The 12,161-nt window shown below is 40.0% G+C and overlaps 1 protein-coding gene and 1 non-coding gene across 3 annotated transcripts; both read right to left on the bottom strand.

Moving 5' to 3' along the window:
• Nucleotides 1-1,824: 1,824 nt before the first annotated feature.
• LOC122328452 (protein Wnt-7a) lies at nucleotides 1,825-10,833 on the bottom strand. 2 transcript variants are annotated; one of them, XM_043224145.1, is made up of 4 exons: nucleotides 10,518-10,833; nucleotides 9,541-9,763; nucleotides 7,867-8,138; nucleotides 1,825-4,160 (listed from the first exon to the last, which is right to left on the bottom strand). In XM_043224145.1, the coding sequence occupies exons 2-4, from the start codon at nucleotides 9,722-9,724 to the stop codon at nucleotides 3,678-3,680; spliced, it is 939 nt and encodes a 312-aa protein (XP_043080080.1). In that variant the 5' UTR covers nucleotides 9,725-9,763; nucleotides 10,518-10,833; the 3' UTR covers nucleotides 1,825-3,677. The 2 variants fall into 2 exon arrangements, with proteins under 2 accessions (XP_043080080.1, XP_043080079.1); XM_043224144.1 differs by having other exon boundaries at nucleotides 9,537-9,763; nucleotides 10,518-10,832.
• An 860-nt stretch (nucleotides 10,834-11,693) lies between these two features.
• On the bottom strand, nucleotides 11,694-11,765 carry trnam-cau. The gene has a single exon. It is a non-coding gene; the product is annotated as a tRNA-Met (tRNA).
• Between the last annotated feature and the right edge of the window lie 396 nt (nucleotides 11,766-12,161).

Here is a 12,161-nt window from a genome sequence, read left to right on the forward strand (position 1 = left end):
ATACTTCAGACATTTGAGGTTTGCAGTAATCATTTCTCAAACAGCATTAAAGGTGGAGGGGTTCATGAGGGACCACCATACCACACAGCGAAAGATGAAAACTATCATATGGGACTCTACGGTTATACCAATCCCAGAACAAGAATTCACGCATGAGCTTCAAAGGCAATTGTTACTGAAGTTCACTCACAAACCCATCTCTCCGTATCTCAAACGGTGTTGCGAAATACACACCTAAAGGGGAAGCTTTCTTTTTTTCTTTTTTTCCTCAACAATATCAGCTTCGCTTGCCCGAGAGCTGCAACTTTACAGGTCTAATCTAAGCGTCTAGTAACGTTAAGGTTACAGGCAAAGTGAAGCTGTCAAAAGTCAACATTTCATATCCCATAACGAAGCATGTTCTGTATCGCGGAAGACGCGGAAGCGTTGCTGGTGTGCAGTTCTACAGTGGAATTATTTCTAAACGCACGCATATCCCTCGGATGTAGAAAGGAGAGAAGAGCTAGACTGGCTTGTGGTTCGTGGCGCTCCTCTGAGGTGCATGTGCATGTCTCAACCAGATGAAAAACAAACGTATGACTGATGGAATTATGTGTCGGGTGATTTATAGACAGGCAGCGGGTGCAAAACACACTTCTCTTCCCTCTCTTCACTACATGCAATTACTGCTGTTATTATTGTCTCTGCACTACTGATCGTTTGTGGGTTTTATCCTCGATTTGAGTGAAGAATGGTCCGATCAGCATTTACTGTTCAGTATAATCAGAAAGGTCTCTCATATCTGTTGATATTCAGCTCTAATGTCTGTGCCTGTGGTCCAGCAATCAGAGAATCGTGTCTAGAATATGTGGCCTATTAACAATAAAACTATGTTTTAAACCGATGCCTTGATGTGTCAGCGTCCTTAGAGTCCACTTTAACAACAACTTTTGGGTTGGGTGGGGATAAGGATGTTCTGGTTTCTGGTATTGACATCATTTTATTTATCTATTGCTGTGGATGGTTTAAAAAATGGCAGGTTGTGTTGATTTTCGCCGTGTATATGTTGTTATTTAGGAATCTGCGACGCTATACATATTAACGGATACCATCAACTGACTTATTGTGAACCCAAGTGCTTTTCTTTTAGAAACACTGAAGTATGGCCTAATGTTATGAGCACAGCCGACGTCCCACAAGCTTTGGCAGAGCCGCAAAGCCATGTTTAAGCACAAACACAGCTTTTTACTACTCTTTGGCAGTTGACACAATAACAAACAGAAGCTTGAGATTCAATGACAGGACCAGAAAGGAGAAAACCTTCACTTAACTATCTATCTATCTATCTATGTAGCTATCATTTCTTATCTTTCCGTGTGTTCATATTTTTGAGAAAGCTATCACCTGTAAGGCGATCTGTTCGACATTTCAGAGCAGGCAATGGAGTTGTTTAGCAACTAGTGGCAAAGGTCTGAATGAAAGAAATGTCAGAGCCATCAATCACCTGACAGCTCCGGCTCCGCCCACTGGAGCAAGTCATCACCGCAACACTCACTGTGCTCATCAATTACACACAGGGCTGGAGTCACTGTCCAACACGGAGCATCTGCGGGCATTACTCGTAATGTTTATTCAGCCCGAGTTTCTTAACAAGGCTAACGGAAACAACGTGGATATATGAAGGAACTGTGAGCGGCGTTTATGTGATTTGTGTTTGTTAAAGCAGACTTTTTTTGTGCCTAGCTTCACTTTGTTCAAATCATGAAACCTAAGTAAGAGCACTATTAACTTTCCACTGGCAAACGCTAACATAACAACATAACCACGTTTGCATGAGATCTAAAATTGATTTTAATAATTAACATCCACATTCCAACTTTGTCACCCGCAATGCATCGGGTGTTCAGAAATGACAAAGTATAAATAAAACATTCATATAAAAATATTCTTTTACAAAATATACTCTCTTACCAATATTTTACAATTTCAGTGTAAATTCTACATTTCTGGATTCATCACTATACCAGTTACAAAATCTTGTAGTCAGTAGTTTGGTAATATTACAGCGAATGTGATTATTCCAGACTAGCAGCATACAGGAAATTTCTCATAGAAAAAAAAAAAAATATTGCTTCTTGTCTTGTAAACTAAAAAAAGCTATTCTTTCAGAAGATACAAATCCCAGTGTATTCATGAGCAGAGATGCAGATGCGCTGTTTGTTTCCAGCGTCTCGTCAATTACAGTTAACAACATTGTTTTTAATAAATAAATAAAATCAGTTGTTTGGAGGAATTTAACAACAGCGCAATCAGCAACCTTGGTTCCAATATTCTTTTCCTATACATTTTTCTATATTAGGAATTCGCTTACAAAATACAAATCTTAAATAAGGCAATTTAAAAAGCATAATATGGTCTATTTTGACGCACTCATTTTGTAATTAAAACACAAAAAAAAGGCTGTACTTCTTAAAATAATCTTAAAAACATCAAGTGCACTCAACTGTGCTATTTAGAGGCACTAGCTTTCATGCACTAGTGGGTTTCTGCAGAGAAAGTATGTTAAAAGTACATTTTAGTTTATATTCATGGCGTCCCAAAATAGCATAATTGAGTACACTTAAATATTCTTACTTAAGCATAATTGGTAACGCTATTTTAAGGTGTCCTTGTTACATGTAACATGTACTTACTATTATAATAACAATTAATTATGCATAATTACATGCAAGTAACCCCAAGACAAACCCTAACCATATAGTAAGTACATGTAGTTCATTAAAGTGCCCCTATTATGAATTTCTGAAAGCGAGCTTTAATGCAGTGTCACAGCTCTAAGCGAACGAAAACATCTTGCAAAGTTTTAAGCCTAAAAGTCTATAAAGTAATTGTCTCTCAAAGGAAAGGAGCTGACTCTGAAGGTTTGAGATGAGTCATGTTTAAAACATGTTGACCCGAAATGAAACATTAACATATTGCCACCCACTTGTTGGTCTTTTAGCGTTTGTCTGAATGAAAATGTACATTCATTCTTTGCCACTAGGTGCCGCTTTTGGAGCATTAAAAGCTCGCAATTACTGCTTCAAATGAAATGTAATATAAATATAAAATAAATGTGGATTATAAAGGCCTATATTTTGGCCTTGCATGTATTTCAACCTGTCATTTAGGACACCCCAAAAAAATATATAAACCTTTCGTAACCCATAATAGGGACACTTTAATATTACTCAGTACTTAAATGTGTAATTACACTGTAACAAGGAAAACTTCAAATAAAGAGTAATCGAATGTTAAGCACTTTTAGAAAACAAAGCACTTTGGGTGGTAATAAATCACCTGGATTGATTTGAAGCAAAAAACTATTAGAAAGTCCTTTCCCTTTACTTCTGGAATTTCTAGTTTTGCTCTGTTTGTCAATATAGGTTTGCTGCATGCCTGCAAAGATGTCCGTGTCTCAGTAGCTCATCGGTAAAATCAAGGTGCAGGTTGCTGTTCTGGGTTCCACGGAGATCCTTGTTTTAATCCAGACAGATTCAGACAGTGATTTAGACTTTCAGTTCCTCTTTCTCCAGAGTAAAGCTTTGACGATCTCAATGATCTTCCATTAAAGCGAGTCTGAAGTAGAGCCTTGTGCAAAAGAACAGATGCCACCTCATAGAGTCCTCTTGTATCAGAACGAGGTCCGTAAGAGCGGCTCACTTGCACGTGTACACCTCTGTCCTCTCACTACAGGTGTTGCACCGGACGTAGCAGCACCAGAAGAACTTGCAGTTGCACTGCCAGACGCGTGAGTACTGGTGTGTGTTGTATCCCCGGCCACAGCACATCAGGTCGCAGCCGTTGGGATGGTGCAGCAGCGTTTTGTTGCACACCCGGCCCTGAGTCCCCACGCTGCCCGTCACCGGGTCCGCCTCGCAGTAGTTGGGCGACTTCTCGATGTACACCAGGTCCGTGTCCATGGGCTTGCGGTACGAGTAGGGCTTCTTGACCTTGAGGAAGGTGGGCCTCTTGTGGCGGGTGGCTTTGACCGGCTCCACGTGAATGGCGTGGCTGTATTTGTCTTTGAGGATAAAGCCAAGCTCACGAAACTTGGGGAGGGTCATCCAGCAGGTCCTGGTGGTGCAGGATCCAGACACGCCGTGACATTTACACTCTAGACGCATGTTCCTCTCCAGGACCTGAGAGAAGAGCACAGGAGCAGGAATGGGAAAGATTAGTGCTTTCGTCTATTACTGACAACAAGCACACCGTATAGGTGAGACTGGAACACAAAACAGAAAAACTCCACTTATTAACTCTGGGGGAGTAAGGGAATGAACCTATTTACAAAAATAGTGGAGTGTTCCTTCAACGTATTGTACTAACCCTACACCTAACCTGCTAACCTACAGTCTACAGAGTTTGTTGACTTGTACAGTACTCTAGGGGCAAATGAATGAGTAGTTTTTTGCAGATTTTTGGTTCAGAATGAATCCATTTAGTAAGAGGATATCAAAAAAGTTTTTCGAGCTGATCAGAACACAAGATGTTTTCATCTGACATGCATCAAGGCATGTGTTTCTGTCTGAGCTTTAGTGTTAAGTGCGTGATCCTCAGCCATTTTTGTGTATGATCTGTAACCATTCACAAGTCAGTAATTATATGAAGCCTAGTGCTTAATTAAAGATCTGTTTAAGTCACGCACTGTACACCAGCCTTCATGCATATAAGCATATGCCTCATATATATGCATATACATTTAACCATTTTTTTGATTAGTATAATATAGAACAGTATAGACTAACACCCTTGCCCACAGCACATGTCAAGTAACTCTGCTTAAAATGTAAAAGTATTTTTTACTTTACTCAAGTAAACTTAAAAAGTCTGCTTGTTTCTTGTTTTAATATCACAAATCCTGTTTAAGCGATAACAAACGTGAGGCTTGACTTAGCAAACTGATATCTGGAGTATCTGCTCGTGTCGTCACATTCAACAAACAATGCAAGAACCGCACAATAACGGTATTGTTGTTGCACACAATGTTATTTTCCCCAACAGCGTTGACACCAATCAGAATGGCCTGCGTGTCGTTCATCGACTCAGACCTTCTGCTGTCTGCTCTTCAGAGATGGCACCGTGAGCCAGCGTCATTACATTAGCTGGCACGCATACGAACGCTCAAACAGAGCACTCTTTTAGTTTGCTCAAGACAAAACCCGCAGCTAGAATGATCCTGTAAGGCTAGTCGGTTCACTAAGAGGCAATTTAGCTGCTCAGATAAGAGGGTACAAACGGTGTGGCGACTGAGAAGAAGAGTTGGTGCCATGAATCAGCTCTCTGTGACCAAACGTGCAACAAGCCAGACATAAGATGGAAGCTCCTTTCCCCCTCATTAAACTCAACTGGGAGAGCAAGAATGACTCTTCTGCTCTCTCTCTCTCTCTCTCTCTCTCTCTCCCTCTCGCTGGCCGATAGACCGATCGGCTCTTACTTCACACATGCCCTAGTTAATAGAACAGGTCACCTCAAAATTGTGAAATCAAACTTTCTTCAAATTGTATGCAACAGATTTAAAGTTAATAATGTTCAGACTTCAAAAAAGCTTCAGAAGACACCGCATGCAACCTTAATGACTGATTCTGTAGAGTTTTCCCTTTTGGAGAAGCACTCCTTTAACTTCATCATGACAGATAACAAGAAAGCAAGATTTAGCTATCCCCCTTTTGAAAAATAAGTACACTTGAGCATTTTTTTTTTAGTTTTAAGTGGTGGTATGGTTAAAAGGCGTACTGACAAGCATTTATAGTACGCCTAAATACACTTTTTCACTTCTATTGAAACTTCTATGTCTTGTATTGTAATGTATTTGTAAAAAAAAATTATTTAGCAGATTTAAAATATATTAACTTTTAATATTATAGCTAATAATACATTAGAAGTAAAATTATACTTAAGTAGCCATGTGATTTAGTATGTTAGTAAACACATCCAAATAAGTAGAATTTGTTAAAGCATGAGAAAAATGTATTCAGTGATTATTAAAGCAAAACGTTAATTTATATACAGTATATATATATAAGCAGAATTTTAACATGTTAAGAAAAAGCCATGAAATTGTAGATGTCTTTATTTCATTAACATGTACAATTTGATTTTATATATTTTATATTAGCTACATTCAGAAACATGTTAAAAGGTATGATCAAATGTTTTGCAACCAATGCATAATAAATAAATCAAATCTAGTCATTATTTTCAGTGTACAAGAACGCATTCAGCGCGCTTCTTTTTCCTAAGAGGCCGCGTCCCTTGTTCCACATCAAAGACAACAAATGTATATGCGGAAAAAAAGCACGGCCTCTAAATGCAGGTGAAAGTGAAAAATCCTTTTAGGATCTTTGGCGGTTCGAGCATTGAAAGTTGAGACACAAACACAGCTTCGAAGATGAAACGTCTCCATCAAAGATAGCGATAGGGGATACTGGTGTAAGCCAATGTCTCTTTAACTGAGCAGAAAATGGGAGTGTATCCGCACAGAGCTCGGTGTGTTGGAGCTCATCTGATTTGTAATCAAACTCTAGCACTTATTCTGCTCTTACCCCTAAAAGCTTCCTATTATTGCTGTGCCAGTCGAGTCTTGGCTTCAGGGGCCGGATTGTTGACGGCTGCAAACCGCAGAGCCATAGTTACCGAATCCTTCCCTGTACTTGACTTTCACTTGATCCGTTCAGCGTAACCAAAACATCACTTCACTGATAGATAATACCTCTTGAAGAAACAGGTCACCCAAAAATGAAAATTCGGTCATTTTCTCACCCGCAATGCTCATTTCCAGACCTAACATGACAGGGCACGGCCAAACATCATCACATGTCTCATAGCTCGACATCCGAACTGCAGCAGATGAGAAGATGTCAATGAATAACAACTTTAGCGGCAGACGTACTTAAGGGTAAATTAGCATTAGCCACAATCCCATAAGCGTGGATGAGACTGTTCTGCAGCTGATATACTGATAATTAAAGACTCGTATCATTACACAGGCAAAAAATGTGTTAAGGCATGCTTTATGGGTGGTGAATAATGGCACAAATTCTAGTAATTTTCTAGTATTTGTGTATAATGTTTGGAAAATTTTTAGCTTTGGCAAATCAACATGCTACTTCTTTTCTCTCCAGTACGATGTGAACTGTGGATGTTAATTGTGACGAAGTCTCAGGATGTGCGTAACTTTTCTTCAGAGATGCAATTGTTTGACTGTTAGAACACCTTACAGATCTGAATTCATCTCCGAAGCGTCAGTTCATTTCATAATTTTAACGAAACAAGCAGATGGAGCGCAACAGACGTACCTGTTTCTATAGGCTTTTAACTTTCGCTCTCTCTGGAATAAAGTCAATGTATTTCCTGAGAGCTTTGACGCTAATGTTATCTCATGTCTTCTGCAGCTCAAGTCAAAGGCTTTCCTTCGATAGCACAACAGATCTGCTCGCCGAACCTTCCAAAACAGTACTTTCTGGGCATAGCGTAAGTTTAATTTTTTTTTTTTTGGGTTCACTGCATGCTTTTGGTGCACGGAAAAGAACAGAATTTCACAGCAGGAAGTAAGTCGCGCAAGACAAGAGTGAGCACATTTTTCATTTTTGCGCCAATATGGCACTTTGTAACTTTTTTTAATGTTTTGGTAAATCTGTGACTAACTCATTTTAAGTCACTGATGTTCACACGGGTTGGGGGGTGGACTTCCACGCTTACAGTTTTTCTGGAAATTGTGTATCCTGTGAACTTGTCCAAAATCGCCACCCCTCCACGAGATCTTCTCGGATCGACTGCTCCTTCAAGGTAAGCCCTCAAAACGAAATCGTGTCTCGCAGTTTTCGTTTACAAGAAACAAATACGTACCTTCCGCCCGACTTCGTTGTTGTGCAGGTTCATAAGTGTCCTGGCACTGTGTTTGATCTCTCTGGCATCCATGAAGACTTTGGAGAAGCCCAGGCCGTAGTGGATGTCCGCCGAGCAGCCGCCCCACTTCCAGCCGTCTGCGTGGCCGTGGAAGCCCTGCTTGTCTTTGTCACAGCTGCATTCACTGAGGTTTCCCTGCGTGCACGCGGCTGTGACGGCGTGAGCCACTCCTGCGGCCACGATGGCGTACGTGAACGCTGCCTCCTTGCTGCCTGTTAACACCCAGACTTTATTGTATTAGAACGAGCGCGCTTTTTTACTTCAACTAAAACGTCAAATATATGCATTATGCAGAATTTAATGTGGTTAGAAACTCAAAAGCTTTCACGTAAAAATAACTAAAAACTATATAAGTGTGTACTTTTTTGAATTAATATTTGCATTTACAGACAGGGAACATTAATTACATTGAAGCAGGCAAAAAAGAGACCTGCTCTTTGAACGACACCAACGAACTCCTGAAGACATGAACCTTTCCGAGGTTATCACTTATTTCTTCTCCATGAATCACTGACAAACACTGCTTTATTTGCATAATCAGCAGATGTACAACAATTCACCTAAAGTGTAAAACAAAGCTGCCGCCCATGATAACACTATAGACAAACGTATGTAAAGTAAGTGATTTTTCTCGTGTTGTGTTGAGACCGATTTATTTTTTCCTTCGAAATTTGAAACCTCATGCATTTTTTTAACTTTAAAGAAATGCATTATGTTATTTCTCTGTTACTTTTCAACGCAAAAATTGTTCGTTTTAAATATAAATAATAAATGTTATTTTAACTATTGAAAATCCTCGTAAGATTATGTAAATTAAAGATTAATTAGTCTGTTTATTGTGCAGTAAAATAGACACAATAGACACTTTTTTTTTTCCCCAAGGTTTTTTCTCTACACTGACTTCACTCCTTGTTAACTTTTATAAACTGATACAGCAGCTCTGCCTTATTTTTAAGCAGGTTGGATCGGCAAAGTAAAAGTCCATTTGTCTCAGGTGACATCTTATCATGCTCTGTAATTTACACCTGTGGAAAACCTCTTCAGGCTGCAAATACCAACCCAAACACTGATGCGTGCGTAAAAAAATGTTACTACCAAACTCGCGAGAAGGCTTTCAGTCAGAATGAGGTTCTATGCTCTTAAAAACACTGACCTCGAGTAACTACATGAGGTACGACTGCAAAAGCGATTTTCTGTTTCTGTTTGGCGTGCTGTTATACGCAGAAAAGGACTTTGACGACGCAGTTTTGTCGTGTGTAAAATACGCACCTACTCCACACACCGACACGCGCTTTCACGAGACCGGGAAGGTGGCTCTGAAGAACCCGTATGTTCATTTGAGCCTCTTTTGATATCGCCACGTTTAACGACTGGTTCCTGGGATGCTTTGGGGCGCGCGTGTGACCGCAGGTAAGAAACACGCTCATATATCTCATCTGCCAGACATTTCAGGCACGTAGCGCGGAAATCTCAACTTGGACAGGTCGATTTTTATAAGGTAACCTATAGAATATATAGGTAACTCTATATAATCCGCAACCAGATCGGTAAACGCTCTCGCGCGCTCATACCAAACGTTTCAGTCGTACGAGAGGAGATCTCCAACATACCCACTTTCAGCTCTTTTCCGAAGACGGTCCTCTCGCCGAGCGCGGAGCAGTTCCAGCGGCCGTGCTTGAACTGAAACTGGCACTCGTTGATGCCCATCTGCGCGCCCTGTCCGATCACGATGATGGCGTCCGGCCGGCTCTGACAGATGATGCGCTGCCGGGGCGCCAGGCCAGGGATCTTGTTGCATATGATGCTCGCTCCTAGAGCCAGCACGGTGGAGAACCGCCTAAGGTTGATCGGAGGTCGAGGTTAAACGCTGGTTGCTAATCAAACAGATATGTGACCCTGGTGTATTTGTAGCAATAACCAACAAATACTACTACTACTTTTTCTTTTATACCAAAATGGCAAAGATCATGTAGCATGGAGATACTTCCTAATGTAAATGTTTCTAAAACTTAATTTTTGATTAGTAATATGACCCTATGACTGGTTTTGTGGTCCCGGATCACATATTAAACATCATTTCCAAATGCGCGCAAGTGCGCGGCGGACCCTAATATCCTTGGAAAGCATGATTACTTTTAAAAAGGTGTTTTCCCTCCCACTGAATGAAAAAAAAATCTGTTTACTTAAAGCCTCTATGTATAATGCATTACATGTTATTAAAGCATTATAATTATTCACAATGTGCTTAATACATTAGCCTATATCTTGTCATAAGTAATTATAAAACGCATAGCGTAACAATTGTTTTAATTAATTGTGGTTACAATTATTTAGACTGTACAATGCACAATAAGGTGCAACGCAAGGAACAACTTTTTTTATAATGCATTATACATAAAAGCTTTAAGTAAAGTGTTAGCACAACTCCTTTTATCGCACTGTTAGTGTAAAGTAAACCGATTTAAGTAGTTAAAAGTAACTTCTGTTGCAAAAGCATATTAATACACAGAACAGCATAAAATGTTCGTCTAACGCAGAATGCACCCTTATGATATGATATACCGCGCAATGCATTTTCCCAATCGGCTCACCCCATTTTCAAGTAGATTATTCCGAGACAAAGAAAAATGCGAAATATCCAGCGTCGTGTTCTCCTGCTCATGATGGATCCGTCTCGTTTCGCTCAGACGTAACGAGAAACTGCGCTTTTCGGGTAGGAACAGCGGTTAAGTAAAGTCCGTTCGAAGTAGCCTGGGTTTTCCACTTGCTCCACCGTCAAGGTGTCTCCAGCTCGTGTTGAGCGCGCATCGCGGCGCAGGTCTGAGCCCTTCATCCTCCAGCTGTGCTTTATATACCTGGGCGTGTTCCCGAGGTGCTGCCCAGCCCATCACGTACAGGGGTCGCGTGCCGGCTTTTATTCAGATCCTTAAATACCGCATAACAGGTGGCTTTTAATCGTTATGGATTGTTGCATTTACATGTTGCATGTTTTCCGTAAAGTACAGAAATGCTTCTGTAAAAGGGTCTGTTAAGGGTCCAGGTGTTGTTTTGGTATGACACGGTCGTACTGATGATAAACTAGAAGCGAGTAAACAGACAGCTGTCAGACGTGTTTTAATGTGGTTAGGGGTGTTAGAAGCTAAACTGCAGGTGCTTCGGTAATGACTGCGGATTTTACAAAAGGCCCGAGAGTCAGATGTCTGTGCGTTTGTTCTCTATACTCCCGAGAAAGGCGCGAAAAGTCATTTTAAAAACCCATTCTTTAATTTATAGCAGTTTTACCCTGACAGCGTCGTTTATCAGTAATACAAAACCTTTCGCAAGCACTCCCCCTACTGGCAAGACCGAAGACACAATGTTTTAAAAAGGTTTATTGTCTTAGATATAGTGCATTCTACCAAATTATGGCCAAAGAGCTGTTCAGCTCTTCAGAATAGAAAAAAAAAGACTATTCATTTATTTACTTTTTAACGAAAAGCACAAAACAGTAATTGCAAAATAAACGTGAATTTTTGAAAAGGTTTTCATTAAGTGTGCAACAGCCCTAAGTAAATGAAAACATCCTGCGACGTTTAAAACCTGAACGATTCAAGATCTTTGAATATGTTTTAATGCTTTCTGATTTTCCTCTGATAGAATTGAACGCCTTTTTTATCTCATTAAATGCATTACGCATTATAGTGGTCCAACCACGGGTTGCACGTCTGCTCTCTAACCGTGATAAGTAGTAGTCACCACCACTTTTTTCGTGCGCGAAAAAAAGATTCTAGCAGAGGATGGTTTCGATCCATCGACCTCTGGGTTATGGGCCCAGCACGCTTCCGCTGCGCCACTCTGCTGACTGCAAGCTATTGAGCGGGAACTCCTCCTGTTTTAATCTTGTCAGATTATTCAAATTATTAATGCATCTTTTTAAATTGCAATTATCATTAAGTATAAAAAGTATACAACCCTAAAAACAAAACAATCACAAAAAAACCCAACAAAGAACATACAAGGCCAGGGGGAATAGCCTATAAATGACAACGTATAAAATAAAGGCGCCTAAGAAGGCATTTTTAAGGCAACGGGGTAAAAGGTTACAACATACAGTCATTATAGGAAAAAAAATAATGTTGTAAGGATTCCTATAATTGTATCAGAAGTATTAGGCAATAAAAAAATAAAGGAGGGTACATGAATGAACTGAGGCAAAATAAACTATGGGGATACAATATTTTTTAAGAAAGCGAATA

This window comes from Puntigrus tetrazona, chromosome 23, assembly GCF_018831695.1.
Source record: "Puntigrus tetrazona isolate hp1 chromosome 23, ASM1883169v1, whole genome shotgun sequence".
Lineage (NCBI taxonomy): Eukaryota > Metazoa > Chordata > Actinopteri > Cypriniformes > Cyprinidae > Puntigrus > Puntigrus tetrazona.

Coding starts and splice junctions, on each gene's coding strand:
- LOC122328452 (XM_043224144.1), bottom strand. CDS start 10,588: ATGAGCAGGAGAACACGACGCTGGATATTTCGCATTTTTCTTTGTCTC. Junction 9,764..10,517: donor ATAATCTACTTGAAAATGGG/GTGAGCCGATTG, acceptor GATCAACCTTAG/GCGGTTCTCCACCGTGCTGG. Junction 8,139..9,536: donor CGGAAAAGAGCTGAAAGTGG/GTATGTTGGAGA, acceptor GGGTGTTAACAG/GCAGCAAGGAGGCAGCGTTC.